Here is a 17,046-nt window from a genome sequence, read left to right as displayed (position 1 = left end):
GGCTACGGTGAGTAATGTTACACATGCTACAAGAATTTCAGTTCGATTTTCAAATAAATTTTCATTTTGAATGTTAATGTGTCCTACGTAAAAGACCATCCGATCCTGCATCGTATGCATGTATAAAAGGAACAGACGCTGTATGGTGAATAGTGATATTTTTTTTTAATTAGTAGTGAGCGTATAAAATTTGGTACCCTAATTATTCTTTTTTTGAAAGTAAACACGGTCATGGAATACCGTTTGCTAGAACAGGACACCGGTTAAACTATTCGTGCCCAACATGGCTTACTATCAAATTCATCGGAAAGCCATCGCGCACTTCATGCAACGTTATTCGTGGTAAGATCTTAAATTTACGATCAGATTCATGTTAGAGACACCCGCTCCTTTCTTACAGGCCAATCTTCCAATGCTTACACTCTACTTTGAAACCAACAACGAGCAGGAAGATGTAGAGAGTATATGTACTGGCTGCATCTACCTGGGAAAATGCCGAAATAACTTGATATTCTTCTTACTAAACTGAACAGAACAGAATCGGTTCTTTCCAAACCTTCGTCATCATCATCATCATCATCAACACACTTCTCCGTTTATCCGTATTCACCTTTACAGTCTCTCGAGCAAAGCCATCGCATTTACGTTCAGTCGTACGCTGGAGGTTCTCCGATCGGATCGATCAGTCAGTCGGTTTTCAGTCAGTCGGACTATATTTTAGCCCTAGCCCTAGAACGGATAGAAGACAAGCTTCAACACTTACTTTCCTAACACACACACACACTCTCTCTCTATCTCTCTATCTCCTTACATAAACATGAAACCTGAATCGTTTTACGTAATATTATTTTTGATTTCTCGGGTCACACGCCCAATAATATGTCTTGTGTGTTTGTGGGAGGCAAAGTGTTACACTGCTTTTTATAATTGTTCTACAATTATAACGAACGATTTGTGTGTTAGCCAGCTTTCCTTGTTTCTAATATGCTAGTTCTATGAAATTTTGCAAAGATTTTTACTTTTTCCAGCAGTGGATTTCGTTGGTTGTGTTTTTTTTTTGTCGACTTTACAACAGCATTTGCAAGGGGACACAACGATATAATTATTCAAAGCATAACCATTAATAAATGGAAACGATCAACTTCACCCTATCGAATATGCTTTCGTTTTGAGTAAACTTATGTTGGATACAGTTCCTTTGTCTGAGGTATTTGCACACTTTGTATCATTCGGTAAGTTTATGTCCTATCACGATGCACACGTGACACACTGTGGATATACTATTTTGCTTGTTGAATTACTATTTTAATAATTTGTATTTTACGTTTCTTTGGTGTACACGTAGAGAGTTTGTAACGTTTATTTTCCTTTTTGTTTTGTTTCTTCGCGATTTACATTGTACATTACCAGCTTGTCTTGTTAGGTTTCATATGCATCCGTCTCATTGTGTGTACTTTCTGTTGCTGTTATGTTTGTTCTGTGTTGCTTACTATGAGGTTATTGTGGTTTTGAACATTCAACTTGCCGTACTTTGTCGTTTGAGTGGGCTACAGTTTTGCTAGCTTTGAAAATTTGACTAAACTTTATGCTATAGTAAAGATAAAAAGAATTGCACTAATCTCTTTCTCTACCGTTCGAACGATAAGTTTTTAAATTGTTTGCTTCCTTTTGTTTCCTTCATCAGTACATTTCTTAAAATTTTCGTTAAATAAAATTCTCTATAAAATAACATTTGATACGTACTGATTTAAAATAGGGTCAAATTTGTATGCACTGTTTCATTGCCTTCAATTATCGGTCCCTTTTACCTAGCTGAACCGATCTGGTTTATTCATGCTCATGTTCACTCTTGATGATTTTAAGCATAATTATTAAGTCCTAAGCCTTTCTTCACCACCGACTACAATTGTATGCCGAAAAATTTTACTAAATTTAACTAATATTGCAGAACTTTCGAACCCTGTAGCGGTTCCCCCATCACCCCAATATGCCGAAGGTTTATTGTTGATGTATTTACAATGGTTTATGATAATAGATTTTCACTCTTGCTGTTGTTTAACTTAATTACTTTCATACTTACTTTCTAGCTTACTTACTTACTTACAGTTCTAGGAAGTTGAAGTGAGAGGTTCCACTTGATATTCAATGTCAAACATCGAGGACGATCGTCTTAAATTCTTCATTTTCTTCATTAAACATTGGACCACACCAAGATCGGGGGGAAAACCTGCAGCCCACGCGGTTTGATAGTGTAAGAAGTTTTGCTTACCGACTAGGAGATGTTATAATTACGTGACGTATGTGAGTAGAAATGGATTCAAAAAGAAATTTTGCGCAGCATTCAAAATACCGCAATTAAGTTTTACATTATGTTGCTTTCTAATATGGCTCACATTTTCACGCGTCGTATCTCTTATGCGTCTCGGAAACCGTTTGTTTGTTCCTGTGTCTAACATTTGTTGTCATCGGCGGTTCGGGCACCGCTATTGTAGTTAAGTCCATCGGTTGCAACTTGCCTTTCCTTCGTAAGTCCTTTTTGCTCCCTTGCTTGACGAGTTTTTTTTGGTTTTCGATACGTTGTTATGCACTCCGCTCACAGTTGTTACGATATTCAGAATTCGTTAAATTTTATCACATCCAGTTAGCCAATTAAGTTTGAAATATCTTGTTTTACCGTGTTGATAGCCCTCCAGGCGAGCGGTTTGTTTTTTAAACGTTTACCTAGAAGAAAATTTCCATTTTTTTGTTTCTTTTTTCTGAAGTACACAGCCAATCGAAATTCATATCCTGCCGATGACAACAATGTCTCTGGATTAGCGTAGCTCCTTTTTTGTTCAAAACATCACTTGACTCATTCGGTTGGTTTCATTTGACTATGGGTTTTCTCTCAGACTTTTCATTCCTCAAAACCGAAATGGTATTTCTCATTCACAACAAAGTTTCTTTTGAAACAATTCCTGATTTTTCTAGAACTGCTTTCAAGCATCCAACAAAGGCTCGTTGGGCTAGTACTAACATGTTACTCCGTTTTGGTTTTGTTAGTTTGTTGTCTTCAAAGTAAGTTTGAATTGTGCAAAATGCTAGAAGAATTTTCGAGTATTGTTTTGTAATTTGATTTCACTAATTCAGTCTTTTCCATTGGATTAACTCACACCGAACATAGTGTAGCGATATTTTCCTCTTTTTATGCACGAAACCATTAGCTAGCCAGTTACTAGCCTCCAGCGTTTCGTCTCATCCCGTTGCCCAGAAGTCAGTGCGTACAGTGAGATTAAATACAATCAGCTTTTGTTTTTAAAGGGAACCCCGTTCGCTTCCGTTGGGGGACAGTTTTTTTTCCTACTTTTTAGTTCATTTCAAAGCTTCCCGTGGGGACTTCACCTCCTGTTAATATTTTAAACTACCTACTCCGCCACATGCTTGTCGGCCGTTCCTTCCAGCGTACACTCGAAGTCCTAGAAATAAAAATAAAAATAAAAAAAACCAAACCAAACCATAACAAACGATATGGAAATCAAAGTAAACTGACGTCAATCGAGCGAAACGCAAAAAGCACAAAAACGAAATGATAACACAAGTAGGGAGTTGGTAAAGGAAAATAAAAATAAAACTATAATTTATGTAACGGTTTATTCTCCACATTTCTGCTTAAACGCGCAATCTTAAAAGTAGTACAATTTTACACCACGCTCCATCGTGCTATTTACTAAAAAATATGCACAGATTTTCAACGTTCACTAGCTCTCTTTTACGTATTCTCCTCGCGCATTCTCTCTTTCACTATCTCTCTTTTTCTTTTCTCCAAAATTCATCCCTCATGTTCGCACTTAAAAACACACCTTTTTTCTACATGTATGTATAACGTCCATCTCGTTGCGTCTGTTTGTTTTAGCTACAAATTAATTACTTCATAACTCTCAAATATTAAACTTTGTAACAATTAAAAAATAGCATCCGGTGATATAGACTAACTTTTAAACAGATTGCTAACGCGCGCCTCAACGATCACGATCGCAACGGTTGGCTTGCTTCTGCCGGCATGATCTCTGGATTTGTATAGTTTTATATCTTTATCTGTTTTTTTTTGTTTTGTTTTCGTACTATCGTTTCGGTTGTGTTTTGTCGGTATTGCTGGTAGTTTAAATATGTTATCCGTAGCTCTTGGTTTAGTTATTGTTATTTTGCTTTTTTTTCTATTCCCATTAACACTATTGCAGCCCATTTAATGTTTTCCGTTTTTGCACTGCACCCACTTTTGTCCGTTTCAGCATGTTTGTAATAATTAAAAAGAGCACATACATTCATCTTCAATATTGCAATCTGTTTCTGTGGGTCGTTCCAACGGTGATCCCATTGTATCTTTTTTGTGAAGAGACAAACGAATGATTATTTCCCAGTTATTGGATGGAACATATTTGCCTTGTGCGGAACTATAGCTATGTTTTGTAAAGTATGATCGGTTTGTTGCTTTCGTAGGAAAGTCTGTTGTTGTTTTTGCGTGTGTGTGCTATCATAAATCTAACTGAACTTCAGGTATGTATGTTATGTTCTATCGGGTATATCTAGTACGGCAATTGGTGCTGTAAACTGAAAAAAATGTCGCCAAACGCTAGTTAAGAGGTTTAATTTACGGTCCTGGGTGGTTTCTGAGTGAAAAAGAAAAGAACGGTAGAATGTATTAATCCTTTCGTTTCGGGAACAGAACGAGTCCTTAACACGACAAATACTCGGTTGAAGGCAAAGAAAGCAGACGAATAAATTAATGAGATCATGATTCTAGAAACACAAGGAGAAGAAAATCAAAACATCAATATAAAAACGATAAATCCGATTGGAAAGTAAACACACACAAAAATAAAGCGAACAGAAGAGTCCCATCAGCCATACTATCAGCATAAGCTCCAAGTCTCTCGCGCCTAATATCTCTCTTATGCTTTCTTTTTCCTTTCCGGTCTTTTGCCATTTTGTGTTTTATTTTACGGACCGTGTCTAATGTGTGTGCATGGACTTATTGCTTATTGCCGCAATTGCTGCATCCCTGAAGAAAGTGTCTTCCGAGGGATGATGGAAAATTACAGTTAAAAACAATCACGCGTGGTTACACGTGGATCGGGGTGGGTCGTTGGGTGGGGGGCGGAAAGGCAGTGAACATCCGTCGAATACTGTATGACGACTCTGCCGGCTACGTTGCGGTTGAGTGGACACACTGATCCCGAAGACTTGAACGACACTGAACGGTTAAAGAGTGCACTCTCCTGGCTGGCGGATCGTTTCTTTATTGCGATTGGAATAACAAACAAACGCGACTGCGGATGGAGCGACGGACAAGATACAAATAAAGATAAAGTAACTCCTATGTACAGCGAAGGGTTTAAAACTAAAGTAACACAATCGTCCTAAGGCTACGATCACTTACGCATGAACTTGATCGGGGGTTTTTCGCGGGTAAAATTAGCATTAGTTTCGCGTCCGTACCGCGACGAAAGAGATAAAGTTAACATTAACCGCTAAACGTACGGGGGGAGCATGGTTGGAGCTGGGGAAGTGGTACGAGCTAAAAACATAAAATAACACATATTTGTCTTAAAAAACATTATACATTTATACAGTTGGTCCTACCACATCGCGATGCCAACGCTGTTCGAACAGTTTCGCGTGTCGTCTTTTGTCACGAGAGTGGGGCGTTGTAAAAGAAGAAGAACAAGAAACAAAAACTACGAACACGATGGTCCTTAAGGATATGAGTTTTTAAAAAAATTTACACCACGCCACATTGTGTTCGTGTTCGGCCTATCACGTTAAAGCTAGGATTTAAAAACAAAAAATAATATTAATATTTATATTTATATTCATATAAACACTGCACCGTCGAAACGGGGCGAGTGGCTGCTAAGTAGAGTTCGTAGCATGGGGTTGTGCCTTAAAAAACAACTATCTTACAGCAAAATTACAGTGAGAAACATTTCCGAGCTTGCAAGCCACACGCACAAACACACGCACGCACTCGGCTTACACTTAATCGGTCACACAAATGGGCAAAGGTAATTCAATCATATGTTTCTGCAAAAGTAAGCAGGTGCTGCTACGAACGGAAAATTTAATCAACTCCAACAGAAGATAAAACGGAAAAGCAAACCTATCATTTCTTCCCGGTTTCGGGGATTTCCTTATGCAACAATCAATTTAACTCTCGGTGTTTAACCAAAGTGGATGATGGGTTTTTCGCACGTAACATACAACCTCGTTTAACAAACCCCCTAACATTTACTACCCTCTCATGGGGGGGTGTGTGTATATTGTATTTGTATGTGTGACTGTTTTGTACTCTCAGCATACGGTACTACTATTTTCCTAAGCGGGTTTTTTTGTAGTGTTGTGTTTTTGTTATCATGTAGAATCCTACTCTAGTTCCGGATTAACGTTTCGGTTGTGGGGCGATTGAGAACATAACACTAACCATGTAACGCAACGTAACGTCCGATCGGGAATTGATCGTTTTCAAACGAGAACGGAAACACATTTCCATAACTCCTTGCCTTGTTTCGCCAATCGTTATTGTCTTTCGTGAGGTGACCGCACGACTTTTTCATTATCCCCGTTTCCCTTTTTCCGTGTGCTCTTCTTTCTCTTGCCCTGTGTGGCCGATTTTCGATCCAACTATGTGTGTTTTGTTCGCAATCTTAACGAAATAAATTAATCACCAGCGGTTGTTGTACAGTCTACGTACGGACCGAGAATGTAAAGCATAATTCTAATCGAAGAAAGTACCACTACTCGACGCAAGAGTTAACGGCGGGGAAAACCCGGAACAGGAAAACGAAAAGCAAACTCTTTAGTAAAATAAAGTTTAAAAAAAATATACAATCTTAACGTGTCCACAACGGGACAGGTAAAAAGGGGATTGATAAAATAAAATGTTGTAAAAGTGGTAGTAAAAACAGGAAACCAAAAAAAAAAAATAAAACACTTTAAGAGGACTCAATAAATATCAAAGTGGTAAAACGATCCAATTGTACAAGCGGACAACTAGGCAGGACTTCGCCCCGAACACAGCACCACAGTACGGGTCGGCCCGGGGAAGCCTTCCCCCAAGCCTTCCGCGTTCCTGCCCCCCCCTCCCGTGGCGCAGGATGGTGATGGTGGAAGTAGTTGAGTGGAAGAAACCGGACTAGCGTTGATGTGTGGGTGTGGGTAGGTGGCGGGGGTCGGTCGGGAAGCCGGCCAGTGGCACCGCGTCACGCTGCTGGTGATGACGGCGCCGCCTCGGACTTCAGGCCCCGGTGCAGTCGATCTCGACGATGTCCTTCGGCACGTCGACGAACTGGTACACCAGCCGCTGGCCGTCCACCTTCGCCAGGATGCCGCGCTGGTAGTAGTAGCGCAGGGCGCGCCCCATCGTCTCGTAGTTCATGTCCGGTTTGTTCTTGTGCATGCCCCACAGCTTCGACACCGCCTTCGAGTCGACCAGCTTGAACACGCCCTTGTCCCGGTTGGTCCACTTGATGAAGCGCGGGCAGTACTCGCGGTCCTGCAGCAGCTTCAGCAGGAACTCCCACAGGTAGGTGGTGGAGCCCTCGCGCGACTTCCGCTTCACGCCCATCTCCAGCTTCGGCTTCTTCGGCTTCTTCAGCTTGCGCGGCGGGTAGCCCAGCTCGAGCATGTAGGAGAGGTCGTCCGGGCAGCTGGAGGACACGCTGTGCGGTCCGTGCTGGCCGTGGTGTCCGAGCCCGTTCACCAGCCCGTTCGCCATGATCGCGCCGGCGGCGGCGGCCGCATGATGCCCGAGGCTCTGCTGCCCCAGGTGTCCATGGTGTCCGTGGGCGGCGGCGGCGGCGGCGGCCGCTGCAGCTGCGGCCGCATGATGAGACCCCACCAGATGGCCGTGCTGACCGCCTCCCATCGGTCCACCGCCCGCACCGTTCGCCCCTAGCTGCCCTCCGGAACCGGAGCCACCACCGCCCGTCCCACGACCGAGCGCTCCGCCGCCGGAACCGTTTCCGCCGGAAGGTCCGTTCGGTCCCGTCGCGCCTCCCGAGACGAAGTGGTTCGCGGCGGCGGCGGCTGCAGCGGCCGCTGCCGACGGGTATCCGTTGGCCGAGTTCATCGAATGCAGGTAGTGATAGCTGTCCGACACTGAAAGAAAGCGAGCAAACACACACGGAAATGAAACATTAGTTAACCACTCCGGAAGAAAAAAAAAAAATGGCGCGTGGCACCAAAGCGGGAGGAAAATCATCCTTGACAGTGACATTGAACTTGTGAACATCCCCCCCCCCCCCCCCCCCCTCTCAACTTTGGTGGAGGCGTGCGTGGTGATAGCGGTTGAAAAAGTGCACACAAAGTTGCCGATATGGCGCTGAACTCTGCAGGGGTTCGCCTGAACGTTAGTCGCCCCGGGGCCTTATCAGTCATCCGCGTACACTCCGCCGGAACATTCTCAATCCATTTGCTCAATACCCCTAGTGCCATGGGAAAAGGTTTCCTTTACGCTGTTACGCGAGTTTTGTTGGCCAGGCCCCCGTTTTATATGAAGTTCTAAGTATACTCGTAAGTAGTAACTAGTCCATGGCTTCGGTAAAGTCCATTTCTTACACTATCAATTATTCTTATGGTTTTTTTCCACTCGCCGGAAGATTTCCGGTTTAGCTTAGCGACAGGAACGTGCTTCCGATTTAATTAATAACATTCAACCACTTGTGTCCAACCCTTGAAGTGGGCCACCTGGACTGGAAGGTTTAGGGGGCTTACGATACGATTCCATTAAGCTAAATCTCAACCAGCTGGGAAAGTCCTAATTTTTCCACATTCCAATGTGGTTTGACACTTGTCCGTACACGATGCCCCCCGGCGTTCCCGAGTTGGAGCGCACTTATCGCCACCATGACCACCTTGGAAACAAGGAAGCAATGACAACCGGGAGAAAAATCTGAAGCTCGTGAGTATTTTTAAACGTTGGTTCCATAAACGTAAACAGCATCGAAACGGGCGGAAGTGATGTCGCTTTGGTGAAGTGCTGAGTGAGTCTGATAACTGTGTTCCGGGGAGGAGAGGAGGCTCGAATGTTTGCACTTCTCAAGCGCGGCCACTCCAGAAATGTGTGCACACACCGGGATACTTTGTTATGCGTGGCCAATGCAACAGGTTAGTCTGTTATTATTTTTATCGATCTTTAAAAACCCCTTTTCCAATTGGGAAACACGTCCAAGTGCGTTTAATATTCGGTTTCCACTTTAATGAGGTGTTCTTTCACTCGACTAGCGAGGCTCATTTACCGGGAGCATCGTTTCGGAATTTTTCCGAACTTCCCGGCTCGGGGAGGGTCGTTAAATCATGCTAGAAGTATTTATTGTTCCTGTCTTCAACTGCGTACATGAAGTTGGATGCTGCGAGCGCCGTTAAATCCGCATGGATCGGATGGAAAAAGGCCAATAAAAACACTCGCACACACAAACACATAATGACGGGAGTAATTGGCAACATTGGCCGGTGACCTGGGCGATGGGAAATGGTCGAAAAAGCCCGTCGTCCGTCTTTAACGTTTCCACGAACGCTCGCGTAAGACGGTTTTTCCTTGCAGCCTTCGGTAGCGTATGTTTGTTTGACGTATTTTGTTGCTCCTCCCGGATCGCGTTGATTTGTTTTACTTTACTCCCTATCTCCCAATCTTTTTCCTTCTCTTTTTCTCCCTCTCGCTCTTCGCAGGCTAATGCAACACCAGGCGCATAGTTCAGCGTCATAAAGTTACGTTCCGTGAATGCGAAAGTAAAAAAAACTGCATCCAGCGCGAAAAGCATGCCGCCGTGTCATTCGGTGGATGGTTGAAGGGAGGAAGAAGGGGGGGGGGGGGGGGGGGTGGAGCAAGAACCAAGCTCTAAGCCACCACCGGCGAGGACCAATGACCAGGAAACGAAGACGAACGCGCGCACACAATGGACGCGAGATGTTGTGGTGACCTTCAAACGTTCGTTCGTCGCTGAAGGAAGACGCCCTGTTCCCGAGGGAGACGCCTCCCCGAATGGGATCGGAGCGCACCTGAGCATGATCTCCTACCGCCGTACGTCTTCCCCCAGGCCTTCAACCAGGTTCCCGACGCCGTCCACTGTGCGGTCGCGTCTTCGGTGCAATTCCTTCGTGGAGTGATTATGTTTTTAAAACCCATTATCGTAATCTCTGCTCCCCATCATTGTGTACGCGCCTCTGGCTGCGGTTTTTTATTTTTCGCACACATGTTTACTTTATGCTCGACTGCAGGCTCTGCGAACCTCCCCCGGGGGGAGGGGGAGGCTGGGTTCCCGCTTTTTGCAGCAGGTGGAGAAGAGCGAAGTAAAAAGACTGAAAATGTAGTTTTCAAATGCATCGTGTTAACGGTTGGAGCTTGCAATTTGTTTGCTTCCAGCGCACAAAGTTTAAATCATAAATGAGTAAAGGCAATTTTACTGTTGCTTGCAAATTTCTAATCAGAAAAGTCTTAATACGATTCAAAACATTAGAATATTATTCATGTCTAGAATATTATTTATATTTTCAAACGCTTGAAAAGATATACACAAAAGTTCCATTCTCGAAGCAACGATTTCAAAATCATCCTCGCTCCGGTTTTTGCACTCGAGTTTAACACGTGTAGTAAAAAGTGGCCAACGCCATCGTCGGGGTGTACATTTCCGCTTAATCTAAACCCATCACACCGCGAGGCCGGAAGCGAGCGCATCAGAAAACCGGTCCCTCCCCTTCATTTTCGACTCATCCGTCTTCGGTTGTCTGCGCGGTGTTCGATTTGCTTCGTTTTGTTTTTTTTTTTGTTCGTTGCTCGTTCGGTGTGCACATAATGCATATTGCAACACCACCGGCAGCATCGCGACTGCACTTGCATTCGGCACGCCGTACGCCGGAACGGAAGATAGAACGAACCACGGGAAGAAATAAACAAACGCAAACGGCGAGAAGAGAGCGGCGATGGGAAGAAAAATTGTCGGTTCTAAGTTCTTGCAGCATTTGCGATGGCAAGTATCCCCTGACGGGTGCACTGGAGACCAGACTGGAGGCGCGAGGACGGGCGGAAAAACGTACATGAAACGCCGCCCGCGAGGAAAAACTAAATAACGAGTGACCTTCTGCCGAGCGATCACCCTACAAATCCACTGAACTGGCCCCGGCCACAGTAAAGGCGGTCTGTATGGGTGGGGGGAAAGGAAGGGAGGACTCTAACTCCTGTACCTTCTGTTTCTGTGTATGTGTGTGTTTGGTTTGAAGCGGGGTTTTCCATTGAAAGCCGAGAACATCACTTCTAAGCTGCGGAAGAAGGCAAAGGCGCGGGAGGGGGCAGCCGGTGAGGAAGCCCTTCGACGTGGGGGTTGCCAAGATGCCAAAGCTACTGCTTCCCCTCGCTGCGGAGAGCAGCTGAGAGCTTGCCGGTCGTGTGAGTGCCCCGCGGTTTCGCCGAGCAGGTTGAGAGTGCATCGAAAAATGCAGCACTGCAACTGCATCAGCTGCAAGTGCGGAGCGACGAACTGCATCGGCCTCTAGCACAATGAAAAAAAACTGGCCGTTTCCTCCAGCGGGCGTCCAGCATAAGTTGAGGCCGGGTGGCCTTAGCCTTTGACTCGCTGGCATGCAAGACGAATAACGTTTCAAAAGTGTGTTTATGCCTCTTAGCGGCCTTGTGTGATTATTTATGTTTTGATCGTACGATGATCGAAGCAATAAACGTTTTACCATTACTTGTTTATTTATCATAACGATATTGAATTTTATTATGACTCCTATCATACAAGGTATTCATTCGAACGAATCGATGAAAAATGTTAGTCACCATTTCCGACAAATATTTAACTCAATTATTAGTTATCAAATTATCAAAACCAATAATTGTTTTGACCTTGAACAACAATGTCTTCCTTCAAACGACAATGGCCACGCAACAAGTGAACTGAAATGCCTTGGCAAAGGGTACCGTCGGCTAGCTTGATGCCGGAAAAATGCAGCGACTTCGAAATGGAGAGAGGCGCTCAGGTCGGTAAGCGAGTGACAGGTTTTTTCCGCTTATTCCTTCCGCTGGCGGTTTCCCGTGCAACTGCACTTCCTCCCGGGGGCAGGAGGAACGAGTGAACGAGAAAATGGTAGGTGAAAAGGCAGACCAGAACGACGGGAAAGACGACGACGATGCAATGCAACTGCATCCCGATGAACTCGCGGACGTGAAGGTGGCAAGTGCACACCACCTTATTGGATTGGTTTCGCTTTCCTTTTTTTTTCTCTCCATCTTTTCTGGTTTCCCTTCCGGCGCTTGGTTGTTGTTTTGTCTTGGTTCCGTGCTTCCTGCGCATAAAGCGACGACAAGCGACCGTCGCTCACGTGTACCCATTTTCCGCCCGTGGAAAGGAACTGCGTTCGGGTGGAAAAGTGTGTGCTTGTGATTTTGGCACCAGCAAACAAAGCTGAAGGTCGAAAAGGTGTCCAGAAAATTTAGGGATCGGTAGTTGCTCCTTGAGTGGGGGGGTTTCGGAAGTTTTGGCGCTACACGAGGCAACGAGTGTCACCTTGGGACGAATCCTTGGAAGATACCGATCCAAAAGGACCATCGGTGGGCTCACCCCCGTTGGGATTTCGGTCAATGCTTCCACGTGCTCCGACGGTGCATGGAAAGGCAAATGTATTTTTATCCCAAACTGGGGTCAACGTTTCGAAAGCTTCCTCATATTTCGGGGTGTGTATTTGCCTCAACCGAGTTGTAGTTCCTGTGCTTTATGCAATCAAGTACATGAGGAGCTTATTTTTGTCAAAATACCATAACTTACTTTTGTTTTGCTAAGCTTAGGAATGCTTGATAAAATTAATGTTTTTATTTCAAACACCTCTTAAGAATATATCGAAAGGGTATTTGTTTTTGTTTCTAAGTGTAGGCTTCTCTCATTTTCTACAATTTTTATTGTTTGTTTATCTTTCTGTAGTTGTCAACGGTCTCTTTTTGGATCTATCAATCACAATTAAAAGGTCAAAACGAATAAATATCTCAGCAAGATACCAAATTTTCGAGCGGCCAGTTTAGTCACAAACAAACTGTTCGTACCATCATCCCCATCGCTCACGATTGGGGGAGGAATGCTTTTTGCATTCTATTATCCTATTTTAAATTATTTCACACTTCCGCCGGTTCCTTCTATTGCCGGCCCGCCATTCCCGTGCCCATTGACGCCCGTGCACCATGCAATGCCGTAATTGATTGCTGCTGCTGCTTGTTGTTCGTTTCGCCAAGCCGAACCGGGCCAGAACGGAAGGAAAGTGGACGTGTACACACAAACACCAAACAAATGAGCGCCAGTAACGCGCATGGCGTGCGCATCGGCCAAATGGGGAGTTCGCCCCGCGGCACTGCGTGGTCATCGACACATTGTCTTTGCCTGCATTCGCTGAAGGTCACCCGTGTTGCATCGTGGCAATGGTATATTGCGCCATCACCCGCGGGGTGGTGGGAGAGAGAGAGAGTGTGGGTAGAGGGGAGCGGCTTATAACGGCATTCGCGAAACGGAAGGCGCTAGAAAACCGGACCGGAAGGTGTTGGCGTCGTTGTGGCGCTGGATGGAGCTATCGAGAAGCGATGAACCGTATCGTGGCGATGTTTCCTAAACCACATTCGGTCATTGGCATAACCGGAAGCGACCTCCGGGCCGGTACGCTTTCCCAAAGGCACGCGATGGCAAACATTGAAACACCACCAAGCGGGTATCGATCCCTCGGCGTCCACCGAATGTCCCTTGGCATTAGCACGGCGTTGAGTTATCTAATCAAATTAAAGGCCGGAAGTCAAGTAACGGGCAACATTGGCTGTGGGGCTTCTTGCGTTCGAATGCGGAATTAGTTTTGCCCCGGGCTCCTGGGCGCTCAAGCCAAGGTTGATGTAATCTCGAAACCATGGCATCCACGCAAACTTCCAAGGTCATTCCAGAACTTCTGGGCGAAAGGTCACGCCACTTTTTTCGCCGAGCGGCGTTTGTTCACAGTTACAGCAAACCTCAAAGCAATCGCCCGGGAGCGTAAGATTTTTTTTCCCCCCTCTGAGTGTTATTTCAATCAACAAAAGACGGCGATCTCGAGGGAGGTCAAAACAAACTTCTACCACATCTGACGTTTCGAGAACGTTATACTCAAACGACGACACGAACGGTGAGACGAATTACCTACAGGTAGGTGAGAATTAAAATTACCAACACACCACGGTCGAATGTGAGGCAGACCAAATTCCCACCTTCCCTTGCCGCCATCTTTATCCTGCCTTCCCGAGTGACATCCGCTCGCTCCCCACGGTACGCGAAACGGAAGTGCAACTCCGGAGATTGGAGTTAAAAAACCCTCGAATCGGGACGCAAAAACAACCAAAACTAATTGGCCGCGACTGTCTGGAGTGTCTGGGACCGGCAGCACGTCAACATCAGGAAGTCCGTCTGGATCGGCGTGTGAACTGCATTGAACTGGCATTTGCATGCCGATCGCGGCCGATCGAGGAAAGGAAAATCGCACAACAAAGCGCATTCGAGTGGGATTGTTTCGCTTTTCGCTTCCATCTACGGTACGGGGTAAAATTTGGCACGTCCAGAGTCTCGTTCCAGAACCACAGTATCCCCAAACCGAGGTTCGGCCGGGAAAGTGATTAGCGTTAGGTCCAGGTATGGTGCGAACGAACATTAGAGGCTTTAAAACAGGTAAGGGTAGTCGGTGATATGCAGCTTGGCATCGATTTTATTTCTTCCACATGGTGGCCGGACGTGATCCGGAGGGAAGCTTCCAGTGCAGAACGTTGCATTTAAACCAAAGTCAGGAGTTCCTTCGTTGCTGTTCTGACCATAAGGAAGTCGTTTTACAGTTCCTTATGGCGGCTTAAGCCATATTACGCGTCAACAACGAATTTCGGTAGCAATGGAGGAAACCAAAACGGCGTCAAGACAGCCAAAATACGGTTCCTTCTAATCGGGACACACACCGGAAGTGTTTAATAATGGCCGCGAATTCAATGTCGGAGGTACCTCTACAAATGGCACACAACAGAACTCGCTGGTTAGAGGGAAATTAATTGGCGGCCCCGAATTTAACTGTCACATAACCGGCACTCGGATGGATTCCAGTGGGAGGAAGGCGAGTATCATGGCAGTTCGCGAAAGTGCTTCGGTGATTTAACCTTTTTTTCTTTCCACACATTTGCAACCCTAGGCGAGAAGTGGCGATGGTGATCATGATGATGAAGAAGCAGTGTTGCAGCTGACGAGGAAGACGGTTCATCGTGTCAATTAGCACCACACCCCTGCCTCCCGAAGAGGACGCATACAAATAAATTCCAAGTCTACAAGGAAATAAAGACTTCGATTGAGCGTTCGCTTCCTGAGACGTTCATGCTGGAGACCGCGTTGGAGCACTTTTTTGGGGAGCATATTTACAAACCTTTTTACCCTGTAGACTCTCCTCGGGACTTGATAAATGTGCTCCGGCTGAAGCGATTCCATCTCTTCCACCACCCCCCTCCCAGGGGTGGAGCGGAATGGGGGAAAGAGTCAGGCCGTTTGTTTGATTGCTTAATTTGACTCAATTTTGGTCCGCGGATGAAGGGCTGCCGTCTTGTCTTGGGGATCTGGCACGAAACAGTGAGCTGGCGCGAACGTTTTCGCGAGGTCAACGATCGCCCGTATCCATTGCGGCGTGTCATCCACACGCCGTTGGGGCGTGTGCGTATTTGTTTTGTTTTGTTGGGACGGACGATAAAGTATTTTTCTGTCCCAAAGTTGATCTTCTTTTGACGATATTTCAATAGAATCGGTGGCAGTCGGTTTTATGTAAATTTTTAATGACAATTTGCGCCAGGAAAACAGAAGACGATCAGTATCCAATTACAATGCAGAAACCCTCGCCGTTTCGTTCGCAAAATCAAACAGCGTACGATCGCTACCGACGCGGGAGCTAGCGATGCGCTTGACATAGGAAATGAAGCGTCTGATCTACCGGATCACCGGTCTACCAAAGCGGAACACAAAACAAGAGGAAACGGCAGTAAAAGACGGAGGTGCATGTGCAAGATGCGCCATTTGCCATGCCACACTCGCAAATAAGCGGAAGGAAGCCGTGAACCTGTTCGGGTGCTAGCGTTTCCAGACGGCCTGCGGGGATTGATGGGATTGTAGCGATAAGTGTGCACAAAAAAAAGAAAGAAAGACGGATAGACACCTCATCTCGAGTCGAGTGGGACAGGTTAGGGGCAATATTAAAGTCAAGAGAAGAATGAAAAACCCCGAATACCTGGAACAACGGCAACAACAGGTAGACACCCGGCTGAACACTGGATGAGGTGTGAAGAATAAATTATCCCTTCCGTGTCATCCGGAAGCTCTCCCGACGAACCGATTACCATAGGCCCATTCAGACTCCGTCGAACGGATACATATCTGTGCCGTCAGGTATCGGGTCGATCTTCGCCAGAAGGGAATGCTTAAATAATTCCGCAGGTTTTTGTTCCTTTTTGGTAAACGGTGTTAAGCAGGGTATCGGTAAGGAATGTGACACTAGTGACTTGGGTTTTCACCCCAAGTGTTGCATATAATTCCACCGGTAAGGTGTTTGTTGCAAGTGCGGTACCTTCCCCCTGGTTCTTAGTGGAGAGCCGCCTTCGTAGGGCTTCCCGGGTCGTAATGGCATCGGTTTTGCCAGCTTTGCCTGACTTTGCGTCGTGTTCTGGTGGGCGTTCTGGGATGTCTGTGTGCGGCGGGTGTTATGACATCCGGAAGGAACTAAGAAAACTAAGGTAAGGCGGAACTGCATACCGTGTAACCAAACGCCACTCGCGGTGGTCTCGTGCGGCAATGGCACACACGTTGCGTCACTTTGTGTGTGCAGAACTTCTCCCCGGCCGGATTGGGAACCGGTTTCGCTCCGGAGCGAGGCACCGTTTCGCAAGTCGTTTGCGGATAATGGGATGACAGGGAAGGGGGGGAGGGAAAATCCTCCAACGCCGGGTGTGAGTCAATGGGCGCCCGCTCGTGAATCACTGCAGGTGAAACGTGGCGTCTG

At 45.9% G+C, this 17,046-nt stretch overlaps 1 protein-coding gene across 1 annotated transcript in view; it reads right to left on the bottom strand.

Annotated features, from left to right (window-relative positions):
- Nucleotides 1–7,270: 7,270 nt before the first annotated feature.
- The window catches only part of LOC131264978 (ecdysone-induced protein 74EF), a 52,597-nt gene continuing 42,821 nt past the window's right edge, over nt 7,271–17,046 (bottom strand). Inside the window, exon 4 of the mRNA XM_058267239.1 lies at nt 7,271–8,133. Coding sequence (XP_058123222.1) covers nt 7,271–8,133 — 863 coding nt within the window. The remainder of the gene's footprint in view (nt 8,134–17,046) is intronic.

Source organism: Anopheles coustani, chromosome 2 (genome assembly GCF_943734705.1).
Source record: "Anopheles coustani chromosome 2, idAnoCousDA_361_x.2, whole genome shotgun sequence".
In the NCBI taxonomy this organism is placed as follows: Eukaryota; Metazoa; Arthropoda; class Insecta; order Diptera; family Culicidae; genus Anopheles; species Anopheles coustani.
This window is presented reverse-complemented; position numbering and strand designations above follow the sequence as displayed.